General features: G+C 38.5%; 3 protein-coding genes across 3 annotated transcripts in view; 1 reads left to right on the forward strand and 2 right to left on the reverse strand.

Moving 5' to 3' along the window:
- The window catches only part of fmn1 (formin 1), a 37,111-nt gene extending 27,212 nt beyond the window's left edge, over window positions 1-9,899 (forward strand). Inside the window, exons 14-18 of the mRNA XM_037685187.1 lie at window positions 3,731-3,823; window positions 5,216-5,267; window positions 7,487-7,636; window positions 9,595-9,676; window positions 9,806-9,899. Of these exons, the coding sequence (XP_037541115.1) occupies window positions 3,731-3,823; window positions 5,216-5,267; window positions 7,487-7,636; window positions 9,595-9,676; window positions 9,806-9,850 (422 nt within the window). The 3' untranslated portion in view covers window positions 9,851-9,899. The remainder of the gene's footprint in view (window positions 1-3,730; window positions 3,824-5,215; window positions 5,268-7,486; window positions 7,637-9,594; window positions 9,677-9,805) is intronic.
- Window positions 9,900-10,555: 656 nt separating this feature from the next.
- grem1a (gremlin 1a, DAN family BMP antagonist) lies at window positions 10,556-11,120 on the reverse strand. Its single transcript, XM_037685600.1, has one exon. It carries the CDS (start codon window positions 11,118-11,120, stop codon window positions 10,581-10,583), a length of 540 nt encoding a protein of 179 aa, XP_037541528.1. The 3' UTR covers window positions 10,556-10,580.
- A 369-nt stretch (window positions 11,121-11,489) lies between these two features.
- On the reverse strand, window positions 11,490-18,390 carry LOC119417940 (neuroendocrine protein 7B2). Its single transcript, XM_037685188.1, has 12 exons — window positions 18,117-18,390; window positions 17,925-18,021; window positions 17,468-17,724; window positions 16,160-16,311; window positions 15,976-16,083; window positions 15,730-15,900; window positions 15,540-15,658; window positions 14,270-14,495; window positions 13,855-14,004; window positions 13,576-13,688; window positions 12,630-12,683; window positions 11,490-12,488 (listed from the first exon to the last, which is right to left on the reverse strand). Exons 1-12 carry the CDS (start codon window positions 18,290-18,292, stop codon window positions 12,360-12,362), a joined length of 1,752 nt encoding a protein of 583 aa, XP_037541116.1. The 5' UTR covers window positions 18,293-18,390; the 3' UTR covers window positions 11,490-12,359.
- Between the last annotated feature and the right edge of the window lie 1,653 nt (window positions 18,391-20,043).

Below are 20,043 nucleotides of genomic sequence, written 5' to 3' on the forward strand. Positions count from 1 at the left end.
CACCATTAAATCTCTGATGAAGATTCTACAGAAGCATCTATATTTAAAACTTTGTAGGTTTTCTTCATGATTTGATGTATTTACACTCTTTGTGTCTTTTATTGTTCAGTTTAGATGTGTGGTTTTGTTTCTTGTTCACTGATTTATTTTTATTTTTAATTTTAGCTTTGCTTTAAAAGTTTAATTCTTGTTTTGTGATTTTGTACATCTAGAATAAATTTAAAACAAAGGCTGTGTCTCTTCTTTAAACATATTTGAGGGAAATATTCCTGAGAGATCCAATAATTTTGTCTTTTTAGGATTTTTCAGCTGAGTTAACTTTAACAGATTATTTAATAAAGTCATTAAAGTGAAAACAGGATTTCACGATAAAGCCGGCACTGTTCATTTGTTTTTTAATCTTCCCTGATTTAAAAAAATACGTTATTTTTTATACATAAAATGTTTTTAAAAATCGTTTTCACCCAGACCCGTCCCGATCCACCCGTCTGCCGGAGCTCGGGGTCTGGCCTTCATGGGCATGCGAGGTCAGGGCCTCGGGGGTCGGCAGCACGGAGGCTCATGCGGTGACCGGCGGAACTCGAAGCCGTGGAGATGACGGCCGGCCCGAGGGAATCATTAGACCACGGTGTTGTCGTTAATGTTTTTAAAATCTTAAAAATAAATCCAGCTGCTCCTCAAGTTCAAGTTATTGCAAATGGCGGATGTTATTGTTGCGAAAGTTTCTCAAACAGCCAGTGACTCCGCCCCCTGACCAATCAGTGGTCTGACATCACGTTTTGGTGCCACTTCGGCCGCTTAGATCCCCAGAGAATATTGAAACAAGGGACCGGTTCCACGAACCGTTACTGTGGAAAAGCCTTGGAACCGTGCCGAGTCGACTCGAACCATGCTGTACAGTTCCTAACAGAAAAGGGGCATTAGATGATAATCACGGTCCAGCCTCGTGCTCATGACACGATGAACTATTGTTTCTCTCTTGTCTTTCTGTTGTGTTGAACCTGCAGTGGACTTCATTTGTGCTCTTTAAGACTCCCCACTGTTTAACCAGTGCTGGATGTTTTGCTTTGGAGCTGGATTTATGTCACTGCGGTGGTCGGTCGCCAGTCGCCATGAAAACCTCAGAACCTCTTCAAGAGATCGTTCGTCCCCCACCATGAAACCAAACCACCGTCGTTTGTGTAACTGCAGCCTCACATCTAAAAGCAGCGTGTTTATGTGACGGACCCTCTTCGGTCTGGAATAAGCAAACTTTTGTCGGCAGAAAATTCAGACAAAAAAGAAAGGTTTCTCACACAATGCACTGAGAGATACCCGTCTCAACAGTTTACACAAATGCCAAATGAAAACAGTATTCTTTTGTAATCTTATCTGAGAGATGGAGGTCGAGCAGCGGGGCAGGGGGGCCCGAGGGCCCGGCTCTATTATGGCTGGCTCCGCAGACTGGCTCCTCTGATCCACTGATTGGACGCAGAGCGGCAGAGGACGACGGAGAGGGAGCAGAGTTTCTTAGTCGCCATCTTTGAGGGAATCTGAAAGAGGAAGCTGCTCTGATTAAGCTGCCAGAGTGGCGCAGGTGGAGCTGGATCAGCCCCACATCATCCTTTACTGGTCGTCTATCTCCACATCTTGGAAAGATTTTGTAAACCATGAACCAAAATTGATAAAAAAACTAAATTACTGTAGTTTTGTTTTTGTATATCATAATGCACTGATATATTTAATCTTACACTATTAAGTACTGAAATGGATATTGTGATGTCGACTCCTAATGTTATGTCAAATTTGCTTCCTTGAGAATCAGTAAAAATAAAATTAAAAACTAAATTACTTACATATTTTACAATATTGAAGCTTTTGTCCTATTAAAACGTTTTGATTAGAGTTCTTTGTTGTGCAATGAATTATTGTAAATGAGATATTTTGAACAATAATTAACAAAAATACTTCAGTTCACCATGAAAGGGTGAATTTCTGTTGGCTCCTTAGATAAATGTTATTAATTGACTTTCTATATGTGAATGTTTCTGTTCAGTGCCCTGAGACGACTTCTGTTGTGATTTGGCAAAATATAAATAAAGTGAATTGAATTGAGTTTGGCCACAGAGGCTCATTTTAATGCACAGTCCTGAGGAGATTTTTAGTTTAAACTGAATTACTAAACACCACAGCACTCCCTAAATTAGGGGTTCCCAACCCTGGTCCTTGAGGAACACCATCCTGCATGTTTTAGTTGTTTCTCTTCTTTGACACACCTGATTGTAATGAATGGGTAATTAACAGGCTTCTGCAGAACATGGGGAAGTAGTTAAACCGCTGAATCAGGTGTGCTGCAGCAGGGAAACTACTAAAACATGCAGGATGGTGTTGCTCAAGGACCAGAAGCACTGCCCTAAATAAAATAAAACAAAACCCATGCGTAAATATTAATTAGAAAAATACCAAGTAACTACTTAAAAGTTACACGTTACAAGTTACACTTGTGTGTTAGATCCATGAGTCTCAAACTTTTTTTCATTTGAACCCCAAATTAACAATGACCAGGAATTTCCTCTTGGTTGAACTGCACAAACATCGCTTAAAAACTTATAACAATAGCTTATACTCACATTATAGACTTTAAAAAAAAATTAAAATTAGGGCTGTTTTTATTTTTTCTTACAACCACACTAAAGATGGACCCAAAATGTAACGTTTTGAGGTCTCAGCCCCAATTTTGGGAACCTCAGCAACATCTGTGGAGGGTGGAATGTGACAAAATTTGTTAAATAAATAAATACATCATGACATTACATTAATGCATACATAATGATATAAATAAATGTACCAATACATGTCCCATTAAATATTTAAATGTATCAGTTCATTATTTAATGCATCATTAAATCATTAAATGTACAACAAAATGATTAAATACACAATTATTTAATCAAATGTTCCATTAAATAAATAAATACATCATGACATTACATAAATGCATACATAATGATATAAATAAATGTACCAATACATGTCCCATTAAATATTTAAATGTATCAGTTCATTATTTAATACATCATTAAATCATTAAATGTACAACAAAATGATTAAATACACAATTATTTAATCAAATGTTCCATTAAATAAATAAATACATCATGAAATTAAATAAATAAACACATCATGAAATAAATAAATGTACCAATACATGTACCATTAAATATTTAAATGTATAATTTAAATATTTAATACATGATTAAATCATTAAATGTACAATGAAATTATTAAATACAAAATTAATTAAACAAATGTTCCATTAAACAATATAAGTACATCATGAAATTAAATAAATAAATACATCATGAAAATAAATATGCCATGAAGCTAAATAAATAAATATACAATGAAATAAATAAATGTACCAATACATAGCATTAAATAATTAAATGTATCTTTTAATGATTTAATACATCATTAAATCATTAAATTCACAACGAAATGATTAAATACACAATTAATTAAGCAAATGTACCATTAAATAAATAAATGTGCCTTTTAAATAATGATATTAAATAATTAAATGTCATTTTCAATTTTTTTTAATTAAAAAAATATATATTTAATTATCTCACTGTGTATTTATTTATTTATTGGCTCCCAAATTGCAGGGCTAATTGTTGCATTATTTTGATCACTTTATCCTAAATGATTATTTTTTATTTATTTTTGTGCTTTGATTGTTTTCCTTCAGAATGTGAGAAAAACGTACAGAAAGTCTGTTCGGACTCTCCTGAAGAGCACCTGCAGCCATTCAAGGACAAGATGGAGGTTTTCGTTCTCGCCGGTGAGAAACGACTTCAGCTGTGAGCGCCTTGTTCTGAAACGTTAAAAGATTTGTCTCGAGAACAATCCATAAGAACATTTAATATGAATTAATTTAATATTCTCCAAACATAATTAGGACTCGCACAAAGAGCAATGATAGAGTTTTACTCGCTCTTTACTCCGGTAAAGATTTTCATCTTTGGCAGCAGTTTTTTGGACTTTGTGTGGTTCTGATGGAACATTTCTCTCTATAATAAGATTTTAGTCAGTATGTTGGCATCTTTTCACTTTTAATCTCCAATATTCCTCCTTCTAATCTCTCCACAGCTTCACCATGAGAATAGATTGTGACACAGTCTTTGCTCATTTGAGTAAAATCCTTGAAAACAACAAAAACTCCCAGATTTGCGCGTAGTTTTGGGTAAAATTCTGGTTATTTTGCTCCGTATTTTATTTTGGGTTACTTTGTATGAGTGTTACATTTATTTTGGTGCCCTTTTGTTTGACTGTGGTCATTTTTTGTGGCTGTTTTGAGTTTATAGGAACATATTTTAATTATTTTTTCACATGGTTGCTGGGTGTTTTTATCCATTTGCATTTTGATTTGTTTAGTTGTACCTTTCTTGGTAATTATACATTTTGTTTTAGTACTCCAGCTCTTAATTTTTGTATTTGTGATTCTTATACGTATAGTTATCTGTTTGTTTTTTGTAGCTCTTGTTCACATCTTTTCATTTCATTTTCTTTATTTATCTCTAAATTAGAAGACTTTCTGTAATCCTCACTCGCACTCATCCAGTAATATTTGCTATCATTGTCTCACTGCCGGAATACTGAGGAGGTTTTAGTGTGTGTATGTGTGTGTGGTGTGTGTGTGGAGACAGACAGGGTGGATTCAGAGTAAAGATGAGACAATAAGATAGGGATCAGGCAGATTTGACTTCTGCCTCAGACTTTCAGGCACTGAAGCTTCTCAGGTCAGTATGTTTGCGCAGTGAGAACCATATCAAGAGAGAAACTGAGTTATTTGTCTAACACATTTCTCTCCTGTCACTATTTCTGTATTTTCATGATGAAAATGTAAAATAAATCTTGTTCTCTTGAGCTCTTCTGCAGTGAAGAGTGCCACAAAGCCACATCAGAACAAATACAAACCATCACTTTTTTCAGAATTAGCTGTGCTAAGCACGTTTCTGGAGTCTGACACAAAACCCCAAATTATTTATTATTACTTTGCTATAATAGCGTTGCAGCTTAAAGAACGGCGCCATTGTTGGATAAACGAACGTGTAATTGTTGTTTTCAAAGTGACGGTCCTCCTCACTGTGTTCCTTTCAATCCTCTGACTCTCTGCAGGACGTTCATCTAAACACCATAAAGAGTAAAACATTTACTTCTTGTGTCTCTGCAGCCCAAAAGGAGCACGCAGGAGCTTCCTATCAGCTGATGGAGGTGCACAAAAGGTGGGGAAGCATCTTACTGACCTTCATGCTTGTGCTCAGGCTGGATGCAACTTTTAGTTTTGCTCTGATTGACACCGATGGTTGTAGAACAGTGACTCGTTTGTTGCCGTGTTTATCAAAAGCTCAGTTTAAGTACATTAATATTGAAGGAGTGGCTCAGATTATGCGTTCAGCAATAACATAATCCCCGTCGTGCATTTCGTAAAAGAATAAAATATGAAGCAACTCCAGGTTGTTTTTATCAACACCCACTGAAGGATTTCCATCCGCTCTTTGCATCATGATTTATTGTACTTTTAATTTCTTCTGCAACATCTGCAGAAATGCAAACACTGCGTTTGTGGCCTCCGAACAGATGTGAATGTGGTGACACATTTTAAAGATTAGACCAAAATACATTTTTAGTTTGCTGCTTGGAGCTTCAAGTTCAAGTTCAAGAATCTTTATTATCCCGAGAGGCAATTTGTTCCGCAGTCAGTAGCACATAAAACATCTATACTAAGACATAGAGACATTAAAATAACGGTAAATCATCACTGTTCGTTGAGAAGCCTGATCACTACAAGGATGAATGAGTTTTTCAGTCTGTTCGTATCTGGGTAGTATTTTCCACCATACACGTTGCACCGCTCTATAAGTTGCATCAGTCCAAATATGTCTAATAAAGTGGGAAAATCCATAAATAAGTTGCTTCGCCGTATACGTCGCATCTATTATGTGTCACCACTGACGTGTCGCGTTTGTTACGAGTCTCCGCTGACAACCAAGAAACATGGGCCGGTGTTGTGCCACAAATCAATTGGCTGCCAAATGGTGGCTGCGGGAGCGTGCACGGGAGGACTTTAACAAGAATTTAACAAGATAAACACTTAAAAACAATAATTTGTTTGCTCGAAATTACATTAAATGTGTGTCTCAGTTTAACTTTTCCTTAATAAATGCAATTTGACGATCAAATCAGCTGCGTTTCAATAGCCGATATGCTGAAGTAGCGCGAAGAGAGACGACTCGCTGCTCATTTCTTCGAAATTTAACAAGATAAACACCTAAAAACAATTATTTGTTTACTCGACATTATAGTAAAGGTGTGTCCAGTTGAACTTTTACTTAATAAATGCACTTTAATGGTCAAATCAGCTTCATTTCGCTGGGCCGGCGCAGCGAAATGAAGCTGATTTGACAGTTGCTCCATGCGAGCAGAACGAAGGAGGCAAGCTATGGCAAGCCGATTGTGTCATTAATAGCTACTTTTCCCTATTACATGACACAACAGCATGCCTTACTACTCAGGTGCCATGAGCGACTGAAAATGGTAGTATTCAATATTTTCAGTCAGAATGAATGAAAAAGGTCATATCTCAGCCAAAAATTGGTTTATAAATATGAGGGGGATCCATAAATATGTTGCTTCAGCGTATAAGTCTCAGGGCATGCAAATTATGCAAAAGGCTTAATTAATGCAAAAAACGACTTATAGAGCGAAAAGTACAGTACCTGCGTCCAGCTGGAACCTGAACTCACCATGGAGTGGATGATCGGGATCTGCCAGAATCAGCCTGGCCTTGTTCACAGCAGAGTCATCAGCTTCCTCACCTTTAACATCATCTTTCTGGATAATTAGTTGCATTTCCATCTTGTCTATTGCTTTGATGCTTTTAAATTGATTCAAAAATCTTTTCAATTAAAAGAGAAAAAAAAATTAACCATGTTTCGGTTCTTGTCTGTTTCTAATCTTTTCTTTCCCATTAAATTGTTTCACACACGAGAAACCAGTTAGAACCAGTAGAATTCAAACAGCAAGGTCACCAAAAAGTTGATTTGACTCGATTCTGTTCAATTTGCACCAATTTATGACAAAACGTCAAATTGAACACAGCATGTCCAACACACAGTCGCCGCAAACAAATTATTATTCCATAATGATTAAAATATCAAAAATGACGTTTTCACCGAGTTCAACTCTCAAAAGCTGCAGCTGCTTTTAACTCAGACGTCCTTTGAAGAATAAATCTGCCATCCAAGCGGGATTATTCCTTAAGAATCATTTAAATAGTCTCAGTATTTGTTAACAGGTCAAACTAAACTGTCACAAAGTCTTTATAAGTAGTCATCTAATGTTTACCTGAAACCATCTGGATCAAATAGAACCACAAATATAAGAGCTTATAGATATAAAAAACATATTTCTACTTTGTTCCTATTGTTTACTTTGTGTTCAGTTTCCAGGACCTGGTTCTGTACTTGGGGCTGAAACCCAAACCAGGAGAGAAGGAGGTGACGGCGGGACACCTCTTCATGCTCTGGTTTGAGTTCTGCGCTGATTTCAAGTGCAGATGGAAGAGAGAAAACAAGAACATCTCTAAAGAAAGGTATTCCACATTCTGGGTGTAACAGAAGCTGTCAGATTTACAAGAAATGGCTCTTTGACTCCCAAACGTTGAGCTTTGGACCCATAAAATAAAAGCTGCAAAGGCTACAGAGAAGCTGCGAGGAAGCTGTTAAACACAGAGCCTTACCAGCTCTTACATTATTTTTATCTTTTTGTTGTGCCTGCTTTCATTTCTTTGGAGCAGTTTAGGTTAAATATGGAGTCCTGACGCATGCTCAGTAATCCATGGAGATAAATGTAACCAGGTTGAGTCAGGTCCTCTGGACGGATTCTTTTTGTTGAAACGTTTTGTCGTTTATCCAGAAGACTTGTTCAGTCTGAGGAGCTGCAACGAACTCAGTCTTATAAATAGCACCTTCTCATGGTGGATCAACCAATGTGTTGGTGACACCCAGAACTACAGTAGTTGTTCACATGGAAAAGGAGGACCATCAGTCTAACGATGGATCATTAGCACCTGATGGCTGTTTACTACTCACAGAGGGCTGAGTGATACTAGCAATCACAGCATTGTAAGAGGGGGACAGTTGAACCCGGAGGCCTCCACCCCTGTTTAATGATGGACGGTTTCTTTTCACAAAGATGGCCTCCTTTACTCCTCTCTCAAACCATCGTTCCTCTCTGTCCAGGATGTGAACATCTTCATCCTTGAAAGAGTGACCGCTGGCCTGAAGATGAGTGTAGACCGCAGAGTCCTGGCCTGATGATGTTGATCTTCTGTGCTGGGCCATCCTTTTGGCCAGTGGCTGTTTTGTTTCCCCGATGTAAGACTGATCACCCTCCTGACACTGAACAGCATACACAACATTACTCTGTTTGTGCCGGGGGACTGGATCTTTGGGATGAACCAGTCTTTGCCGTAATGTATTTTGGGGTTTAAAGCCACTGGGACTTTATGTTTAGAAAATAAACGTCTCAGTTTCTCTGATACTCCCTCAACATATGGAATGACCACTGGTCTGGGTCTGGGTTCCTCCTTTTCACCTGTTGGCTGACTGGAGTCCTGTTTGGGTTTCTTCTCTGCTTTCAGGAAGGCCCAGTTAGGATATCCACATTGCTCTAGAGCCTGTCTTGTGTGGGATTTCTCCTTCTGCCTGGCTCCTGAGTTAGTGGGGATGCTGTCTGCTCTGTGGTACAGAGTCCTGATGACTCCTAACTTGTGCTCCAAAGGGTGATGGGAGTCAAACCACATATACTGGTCTGTGTGTGTGGGTTTGCGGTACACCTCAGTTTGAAAATGTCCTCTATCAGAGACTGAGACCTCACAGTCCAAGAAAGCCAGCCTGCCATTTTTTACATCTTCTCGTGTGAACTTGATGTATTTATCCACAGAGTTGATGTGGTCAGTAAAATGTTGGACTTCCTGAGATTTGATTTTAACCCAGGTGTCGTCAACATACCTGAACCAGTGACTTGGTGGTGTCCCTGAAAAGGACGTCAAGGCTCTCTTTTCTACCTCCTCCAACAGACTGAAGTCTTTTAGATAAACGGTTCAACAAAGAACCAATCCTCGATCTTGTTAGATATGCTATTGGCGATTATTTTTAAAGTTAATCTATTTCTGAAGATCTTCTCAACAACCACTGCCTCATATGACTGTTGGGTGATGGTCCCTCTTCTTTCAAGGGAAAAGTCCTCTTTGTCTCTGCTAGAGATTTTATCAGATGATCTGCTGTTGTTTTTAGAGCTACATTATTTACAGAAGTATTTTAATGTCCGATCAAACCACATTATTTAAAAACAACTAATACCCCGAGTAGTTTGGAAAATAAAAACGGTGATGGAGTTTATGCATTTTAAAAGAAAACCATATTACTTTTACCAAACTGAGTTTCCCTTGTACTCGCATCAGATTTTTTATTTTTTTTTACAAACATCGTCTTGTGAGACATATCTTCTCTGAATGCTCTGGTTTGATGGACTGTTCTGAAACAACAGGCTAAAAGACGCTCAGCTGTCAGTGAGGAGGATCACAGGAGAGGCGAAAGTGGAGACGAGAAAGATCAACCCCAACAGCCTGGTAAGACCAGGTTTATCAGCAAATGCAAATTAAATGATAAACATGGTACAAACCTACATCCACTGTTTAGATTGGCTGAACTTTAATGAATGAAACTGAGCTTTTATTCCAATGACTTACCCCCGACAGAAAGAGCGACTACGTCAGAAAGAAGCCGTCGTGCCTGCAATTTAAGGAACTCTGGAGTTAAAAACGAGAACTTCTGCATCAACCCAAAGAAATGGAGATCCTCACAAAGCTGGACCAGAATGGAACTGGATCAGGAAACCAAACCAGCGTGCACATATATTTATCCTTTACTCTTTCACCATCAACAGCTTTAAAACGTGCTAGATTAAATGTAAATATTTTAATTTATAAAAAAAATGCATCTTTAATTATAATTTCTTAAATAAAATTGACGTTTTGCATCGATTCTTTTGGAAGGTTTGTATATTTTTTCCACAAACACTGATCAGATCTGTAAGACGACCTCTTGATTGTGATTTTATTTACAGAGGTTGTAAGAATACATGATTTACTAAATCAAGAAGCATTCACTGCAGTTGAATATAGATTGACATAAAAATAAGAATATATGTAATATATATCAAAATCCCACACAGTGGAAAAGATCAGTCTTCTTGAATGTCTTTTTTCTCCTCCATCAGTCATGAAATGTAATCCCACTGGAAGGAAACTTTGCTCCAACACGTGTCAGTCATCCTCTGGAGACTTTTACGCAAACAAGGACTAACTCCTTGGGGTTAAATGAACATTTAATGTTAAGATTTGTAGTCGGTGTGATACATTTTTACCTTTGGGGCAACTCTTAATGAGTCTCGTGTCTAGCATTTCATTTTAGTCAAGCTCCTCACATTTATCCTTCTGATTGTGCGCAGTCCGTTTTATTTCCAAAGTGGCTTCACTCCGTTTTGACGGTGGCGCAGCGGCACTGCTTCACGCGCTGGACCCGCTTCCTCCGCGTGCTGGGCGTCTGTCCCGGACAGAAAAGCGTGTACGTGACGGTGCTGAACGTTTTGGGTTTGCAGGCGGAGCAGGACTGGAACGCGCTCCCGTCCTGGTAGGTGTGCCGCGGGATGTAGAAGGAGTTGCACTGTCCGTAGCAGAAGCGGTTGATGATGGTTCGGCTCAGGCAGCCCTCCTCCTGGATGGTCTGCTTCAGCGGCTGCGTCTTGCACCAGTCCAGTCGCAGGTACCGACGCTCCGTGACGAGCAGGGCCTCCTGGCTGGACTCCAACACCTCGTCCGTTGAAGCTACGGGACCTGCTCCGCGGGAGAGGAGCCCACCGATGGGCGGCAGGAGACACCCTTCCGGTTCGTTCGGGTTGTACTTGTTCGGGTGAGGGAAGGCGGCCTGAACTGGACCCGGGTCTGTGCTGCACGATGGGGCGTGAAGCAGAGCCAGAACTGTGGCAAAGATCAGCACCGAGGGGGACTGCATCTTTAAAGCTGGAAGGAAAACAACAGGAGTCAGTCACAGATGGAGAGGGTTTTACGCACAGCTTTTACGCACAGATTACGCATGAAACAAACAAAGCATTTTTCTCCTAAGTAGTTTTTTTTTTTTAAACAGAGATAAAATGTGCATCTGGAAGTTGATTTACCTGCTGTGTGCAAAATCCACATCACTCTATTCTGTCACAGTTACCAGGGTGTGTTCCTGCCTGAAGTCCTGCGTCCTCTGGAGTGACTCGGAATGTCTCTCCACCAGGTCTTGAGTTTCAGCAGACTCCCCCCCTCCCCAAACCCAGATCCTCACCTTATCAGTCTGGGAACTTAGAAAAATAAATAAATAAAAACTACAGCGGAGTTTGTCAATGCAGATAAATCGTTTATTTGACTTCACGGAACAAAAACAGAACACAAACATTTTGACAAGATGCGGTAAACAAGATAAGAGTCTGTGCTGAGACTTCCAGCTGCTGCTGGACTGGAAACTGGTCACCATCATGTTCTTTACAACAAAGACATTTGTGCTTCTAGATATTTAAAGAAAATTAGTTTTTGATTTAACAGGCATGTGTAAATGTTGGCACACAAAAACTTCACGGTGAAAGATGTCTGGTTAACGTAACTTTATGAAGAACGTTCAGTAAATCTAAATCCAGCTGCAGGTTCACAGCATAACACAGTTCATATTCTGGGCTCAAGAATTTAGAATTTGTTATGAATGATTTGAGAACAACAGTAAGCTCAGTTCATTTTAACATTTAGCTGATAGTTGAATTATATTTGTCTTGCTGAAATTTAAAATATTTTCCCTCAAGGGATTTCATTTTAATTCTTATTCTTTGTTTGAAATGACTCTGAGGTTCAAAAATAAAAAAAATGTACGTGTATTTTAATATAAATTTTTAGGAGTAAGTTGTCTTTAACTTTAGAGGAAAGATGCCCATGATGATGTAGCTGTTTCACTCTTTCAGAAAATGTTGAGTTTTCACGTCAGGTTCTCTCGTGCAACATGTTGGAAGCAGAAGCTAAAGCAGAAGCTAAAGCAGAAGCTAAAGCAGAAGCTAAAGCAGAAGCTAAAGCAGAAGCTAAAACAGAACCACAGCGTTGTTGCTCATTACAAACAAAGATCTGGGCCTGTGTATATATTTATATAACACAACCAACCATTGCATTTGACAGTTTCTCATTGATGTAGCGTAAAGAACTGAGGGCACTTTCAGTTTAGAGTTCAGACTGTAGGTTTGCTGGGAGCTGAGATGGTCGGTGCTTCCTCCTCCTCTTCCTCAGGGTAGTGGGGAACTGATTTCTTGGCGACCACATTGTCGAGCCTCTGACCCAGTAAAAACGGGTTGACACTCTGTGGACAGATGCACGAAATATATAAAAGCTGAAGTATTAATATATGCCCAAAATAAACCAATGCGTATATGAGCCCTTTAGTGACACGTATTAGATTTTTTAAGGCACAATCCAACATATTATTTAAAAAACATTATACCCTTTTTCTTCTTTTTGGTCCGCCCTTCAGTTTTTGGTACAAAAGCTCTTTGTTCTGTAAGGAACCACAGAAACAAATAATGTTATGTAAAAAATAAAAGTCACATATCTTTAGTTTTACAGCTCCTGAAAGGACGGGCAACAAACTGCCCCAATGATGTTTTCAGAACACAAAAACTCGGTGAAAAACAGATTTAAAGATAAAAACAAAAACAATGAGTTGTGCACGTTTAGTTTTGCAATCTAACAACTTCTACATGTTTTAGCCATTCATAGCTTGTAGCAAAGCATTCAGCTCTGTCAGGAGATGGGTGCTTTAAAATGAGGTTTTTGTACCTTTTATATATTTTTTTTAAATGTCCAACTTGACTTAAAACATTTTCCCCATAGAAACACATCAAGAGCTGTTCATTCTGCTACTTTTAGCAACAGCTTTGCTGCTTTTAACTTGACCTTTACTACTTTTGGCTTCTAGATGCAGTTTTGCTACTTTTAGCTAGCATTTAGTTTCTTTTAGCTTAGTTTCAGCTTCTGCAAAGTCATCCAGCTCACAGAATTTTCATTGATTTTTAACAGAAAATGCAAATCATCTCATTTATATTGGAAATTATTGTTATAACACTGAAAAAGTTTTTTTTTTTTTTGTGGTTTTCTAGGGGCAATTGCACATCTGCCTTGTTGTTCTGGTCCAGTCAGAACAGTTCAGTAAATCCCACATTTTTCAAACGAACGTAATATTAATAAACAAGGTGTACAAACTGCGAATTAAAGCAATTTAAAAAATAAACAGGAAATGACTATTTTTTGCTAAATCGAAGCTTTTCTCTCTTGTTTGATCATTTGATTTTAGTTTTAGAACAAAAAAAAATGCTACACGAAGAACAAATAATGAAGAAATAAATCTTGGTTATGATTATTTCATGCTTCCTGCACAGCTCTGTACTCACCCACTTGGCCAGAGCTGGATAGTCATGTTCTGGGTCAAACAGGTGCTGATGTTTCTGAAACTCTCTGCTGAACTCGGCTGTGTCAGGAGCATTCTCCAAACATCCGTCTCCAACTGTGAGGGCAGAGTGTAATATTTAGAGCTCACAGAGGAATGCTAGAAAGGACAAACACGCATAGCTAATCATAAAGTATGCCCTGTTCTGACCCAAACAGCCATGTTTACACCCTGCTGGTTTGCCAAAAATAATAAAATTTAATTTAGAACGAGACTTTTCCACCTGTTTTTCCAATTGGACAGGGGTTTGGAGGGTCCGGGTAGCTGTGGTCATCACTGAAGTCTTTGGGAACATTGTCTCCTGTCAGCTCAGCCACGATGTTGGGGATGTTCCCATAAGGACCGAGGTGCTGCAGCCCTTCATGAGCGCCACCTGGTGGAGGGGAACACGCACTGCAGTCAAAAACAGGCACCACGTTTAGATGCTTCATCAGGATATTTTTTATTTAACCTTTATTTATACAGGATATAACATGAAAATGCGCCTAATGACTATTTGAGTGTAAAACCAAATTATTGGCCTGAAAATCATGTATTTAAGTATAGGACGTGTTTTTTTTTTAACTTAAAAAAAAAAACAATAAGGAAAACTAAACTTATTATAGGATGTAAATAAAGTGTAAATCCCAACCCCCCACCCTGGATGCTCTGAGGCCCCACGATGTTCGTGGCCTGGTGTGCGGGATACTCCACGCGGGGCCGAGCGATGCCCAGCTGCTCCATGACGCCGTGCAGCAGCCGCTGGATGTCGGCCTCCGACACCTGGTCGGCCGTGCGGGGGCTGCGGGCTGGAGCTCTGCCGGCCTGCAGGCACAGGAGGAGGCCCAACAACGACAACCGCACCGAGGATCCCATTTCTGTCATCTGCGGGGTTTGAAACGCACACAGTGTACAGATGTGCAGCGGGGCGTGTTATTTCATGAACAAACAGCTGCGTCTGTCGTGTTAAATACACGATAATGAACTAATTATAATCTAGGCAGGGACCCATTATATACATTGAAGTTGTGGCTAATAAAACGTTAAAAAAAAAAAAGCAGGTTCTTGTTTAAAATGTAGTAAAGCTTTGATGATGCGCAACGCTGATTTATAATAGCAATAAATGGCAAATATGATCCAGATACACCTTAAATTATAAAAGCGATTTAATTTGACGTCAGTGTTGTATACAGCTCTATTGCTACAAAGCTCTAAAAATGTTTAGATGAGATTTCTGTGTTTATTTTCCACCTTACCTGGTACGCGCAACCTGCTAATCTATCAAGCTAGCGACCATTACCATGCTAGCGACAAACAAAGCTGGTTTTCAAAGTAAAATAATTGACCTCGACATCTAGGTGTTTAGGTACATTAATGGGGAAAAAATCTCTATATATTTATATTTTGAGTATTATTAAGTCTTAAAAGTAGAAGTGTGTTGTGTGCCTTTTGCAGTTTGTCATGATACGCTTAACCGTTTTATTTATTCTGAAGGGACTTCATTTCCGGTATGTTTCCGGTAACTGCTGCGCACATTCAAGAAAATATTTTTCTCCTTTCATGACATGTGTCACGTTACAGCAGATTTTCCCAGATTTATCATTGTCAAGTGTAAATTTACATGTTTTACAAAATATATAGCATAAAAGTACATGTCATGCTCTTTTACAGACTATACACTCCAATTTATTTTGCTCTTCGACACATTTCCTAAATTCTTGATTTCCAAGTACGCCTTTTAACATGCTTGCATATGTAATAAACACAAAAATCTCTAAAAAAAAAAAAAAATTAACCCAGCAGTCTTGTTGGAAAACATTTATTAAAAATGTACAAAGTTTGTCATTTTGGATTGCATTAAAAGAGAAAAGATGAATAAAATGACCCTCGAATGAGGGCTACCAGACAATAATGGATCAATTATGGTGCAGAGCGTCTTCTCCAGTTTGCAAGTTTCTCCACAGCAGAGAGCACAGGATGCTTGCTCAGCTCTTTGTCTGCAGGGTTAAAGTCATCCGTCACAGCTGCTGCAGGTCTGAAGCCTTGATCTAAAAACATCTGTGTCATGCCTTCTTGTAGAATAGACAGATGTATCCTGTTTCACAATGACTGCATTTACCTTGCTGATGCATGCAGGTCCTGAACAGCTGGATGTTGGGGAAACTCTCCAGGCCGAGGCTTCTCCTCAGCTTCGATTTGTCTTCTGTGGACATGCAGCTCGGCTCAGAGTTTCCCCGTTTGATCTTTGACCTACCCTGAAACCAGGACGCCGTTCTTCCAGATCGAATCTCTGCATGGAAGAAAAAACAAGAAGGTCGATAAGAAACTACAATTTTCACCTAAATTTTGGTTAACTTCATTTTACCTTTAAAAGCATTCATCTTCCGGTTTCCTTTCTTCGGATTTACATCTTTCAGAAAATGGAAGTTAACGAGAAATTCCATACTGTCCATTATGTCTTTGGGAATCACACCTGATAGATGTGAACAACAGGTATTACCATTTATAGAAAACTTTGTAAACAATAAATACAGCGATCATTCCGTTACCAAATAGACTGGGGTTCTCAGTGAACGTTTGCAGCACCACAACTCTGAGTTTGAGTCGTCCTTCAGACATTTCTGTCTTGTTTGGAGGTGGTAACAGACACGGAGCGAAGACTGTGGCGAGATTGGAGCTGGTCATCAGGTTGTCAGTGCATCTAATAAGAGCACAGAGAAGTGAATGAAAACCGCCCAATCTGGCCTCACAGTGAGGCGAGTGAAAGGGCGTGACAGCAGTAACAAAACACGTATTTGGCAATGAGTCACGTTATTTCTTTGATTTGAACCAGTACGTTTTGCATCCAATAAAAACAAAAAGATGTTAACAAATAAACTGGACAATATTCTGGCAATTTAGTGATATTTCCACAGTTGTGGTCTTGAAATAAAATCCCGAGTCCTCAATGTCCGAGACAAGACCGATACCATCAAAAAGTGGTCTTGAGACCAGTCTTAAGACCAAGACCGGTCTCGAGTTCTACAACACTACAAGATACGGCTTCCTTTTGGGTCAGAAGAAATACCTACTTGGAGGAAACGCCAAGGAGGTTCTGTATCAACGCATTTTTCAACTATATGGCACACTTAAAATCCTTTAATTTTTCTCAAAAATCGACAGCGAGCCTTATAATCCGTGTATTAATTCTAGTTGTGCTTAATGACCTCGAACTGATTTTATGCGTTGCAACTGAACAATGTTGAGTTACTGTGAATGAGTTGAATACAGTTTGATCCGACCGTTTTATGTCGCTTGATGCGCCTTATAATCCAAAAAAATATGGTAACTCAAGTTACTTTATAAACGGGGAGAAGGTTCGAGAAAGCAGATCATGTTCCAACAGTGATACAAGTTGCAGACTTTTAGTATTCTGACAGTCAAGCTTGCTGCCAGTAGAGACTAAGATGATGCAGGTCAAAGAAAATAAATCAGCAGTTTCTGAATTTAAAAGTGCTTGTGACATGCATATCCTACAAACAGACACTTTCATTATTGTACAGTAAAATTAAGGATGTGTCAATTTGGCTCATTTCCACCAAAATTGTACAATCTTAGTGTTAATATGCAACATGGGAGCAAAGCTAAACCGCTCTGCCAGGGACAGACATGCATCTAAAATATCAAATATAATTTAGCAGTTATTCTATCAGCACATTGTTCATGCCTCAAAGAATTATGTATTATTCCATTTTTCCTCACCATCCAGTTTATTTCTCAAAAATAACAGCAGAATAAGTTTATTGTTGCAAAATTACAGTAACCCTTTTTGTACATTTGACTATGTCCCTACATTATTTGCAACTTCCCTTTCATACCTTTTCGAAACTTTGCAGAGGAAGTCGAACAGATAATGCAAGCAGGAGGCGTTTCTGGCTGGAAGCAGACAGGTCAGCAGCTGCAGGGCTGCCATCCTGTCCTGCGGGTCGGGTTGTTCTTGAGCTTTGAGCAGAGCGGCGTGGAGCTCAGAGGGGAACAGAGGCTCTGGAAGTTCTCTGCAAAACTGTTTGATGAGGGTGGCAACGTCGTACGGGGAGGCTGTGGACAGACACCCCTCGCCTTGGTTCAGCTTTGCCTAAAGCAGACACACGAGAACTTTGCATCAGAATCACCAAAAATGGTTTAAAAGTTAAAAGACATGACTTTTAATGCAGGATTTAAAACTGAACAATTGCCATTTATTTATTTTTGCATGATCACAGTAATTGTAGTAGATCCGCATTTGTTCAAACACCTGATGGTATAATTAATTATCTAAAAAACCTTAAATCTTACCCTCAGATTTTTAATGCGAGGAAGAGAGCCTGGTTTCCTGAACAGGCCCACAGTCCCAGCACGCCCCAACAGAAAACGAGAAGCATCCAGTAAGAAGCTAAAACACAAACCATGTCAAAACTGTGAACATTTTTTTTTTATTTTTCCTCATAAAGTGTTATCAGATATTCCAGTCTTTTCATTTCCACTCACCAGGGCACAAGTCCAAACTCAGGAATGTATCGTGTTGGTAAATTTTCCAGAGGAGCGCCAAAAACTTTTGCACCACTGAGGAGCAGCGTGTCCTTTTTCTTTCCAAACCTGCTTACAGATATCCCATAAAGATCTTGAAGGTGAAACCGAATCACATTACTGTCTGCAATCTTCATGACTTTACTTGAAAGATTACAACAACAAAAAAAAAAAGAGACTTTCAGTGTTTCACCATAAAGTCTGTTAAACTGAGAAACTGAGCTTCATCACACTCATCTCTATCAGCTGTGATACGAAGGTGATGCATTCAGGTAACACGAGGACCATAGTAGAAATGAGATTTAACTTTTAATATGTCTCAGTTCAAACTTTAGACTGACATTTATATATTTTCTAACTGCTTTTAAAGAAATACATGTAGCCACAAAATGGTTTTGACATGATTAACACTGTTTTAATTAAATTACTGCCACTGATTTTTATTGTTAAGCACTTTGCTAACACCTGCTGTTTTTAAATATGCTTTATAAATAAATTTGACTTAATTGGCAACCGACAAAAGAAAACCGGTTTCAGATTTTTGAAAAAGCTTTTCGATGTACTGATTTTTTAAATTCTTTTTTATTATGATTTTGTCTGAGTCTATGTGAGTTTGACATGTGTGTTAGCAAAATATCTCATGAACCTCTGGTAAATTTTAAATAAAACCATCAGAAAGTATGTACATTTAATTACCTTTTGGGTTTAGATTTAAGATGGCTTCCTGCAGACAACTGATTTAAACACAATCATGGATATAATTAGATACATAGAAAAACTGCAGTAAAATATTTATCCTTTTTTACATTTGTGGTTTATGTAGTTTCATAAAACAGTTGTGCTTAATATTTATGACATTTATTTACATCCCATTACAAGTAATATTTTCAAGACATATGTTGCTTATATATTTAATACTTGATTATGATGGTGTAGATCTGAATATGTATATTTTACACGTCATTAAATACCCGTGTTTAAGTGTCTACTGCATGCTTTTAAAAATATTAATGTAACATAACAAGGATGGTAATTTATGCAACTGATGCTGTTGAGTTTTACCAATAAAATTATAATCAAGGAGTCTAATCAGGCTCAGAGGTGATTTTAGCCTCTTTTTGGGGGTCTTTATTGCATTTATGATTCAATGCAACAAAATAAACAAATTTAAAAAGGTAACAGATCATTGTAGTACTTGGTTTATTTACATAATGACTTTAAATACTGGATGTCCGGCCCCTGAACTGCTGTCTTTCAGTAACTGTGGCCCCCTGAGCAGTTTAGTTGAATAACCCTGCTTTAGAGGCTGGAATACAGTTTATTCTATTTCCAAAACCTAAACTGAGTCTGAAAAAATGTAAAAGATGGAAAAAAGCCCTGTGGCCGACCTCATGAACAGTACAACAGTGATAAACAGGAAGTACCACATGTTCATCTGTAGGAAGGTAACTGAAAGGAAATCCTCCATTTTCTGTCATAATTACAGTGTACAGTATGCTCAATGGCTAAATTAAAGGTTAATGTTTAAAGCTAGTTTTACTTTGTTTTGTGTGTGTTGTATGTAAATATATGTTGTAACTCCTGGTTGCATTTTAGTCTTTGTTTGTTATGATCAGTTAACACTAATCTGATTTTGTACAAAGTGTTTATTAGGTTGTGTAAAGTAAAGCAGAGCGTTACGTCTGTAGCATCTTAGCTAGCTAGCTTAGCGCTACTTCTTGTTGTGCTGAGGTCTCTTATTGAATCAAATGTTTACTTATGGAGGTAAACATAGATGTTTAACAACCTATTAAAATGCACCAGAATGCAGGAAATGGCCTCTACTTTATTGATAATTTTCTCAGGGAGGACCCCAGAGCCCCCCCACCAGTGTGTCCCCCCGGCCCCT

This window comes from Nematolebias whitei, chromosome 12 (assembly GCF_014905685.2).
Source record: "Nematolebias whitei isolate Nwh7 chromosome 12, NemWhi1, whole genome shotgun sequence".
In the NCBI taxonomy this organism is placed as follows: domain Eukaryota; kingdom Metazoa; phylum Chordata; class Actinopteri; order Cyprinodontiformes; family Rivulidae; genus Nematolebias; species Nematolebias whitei.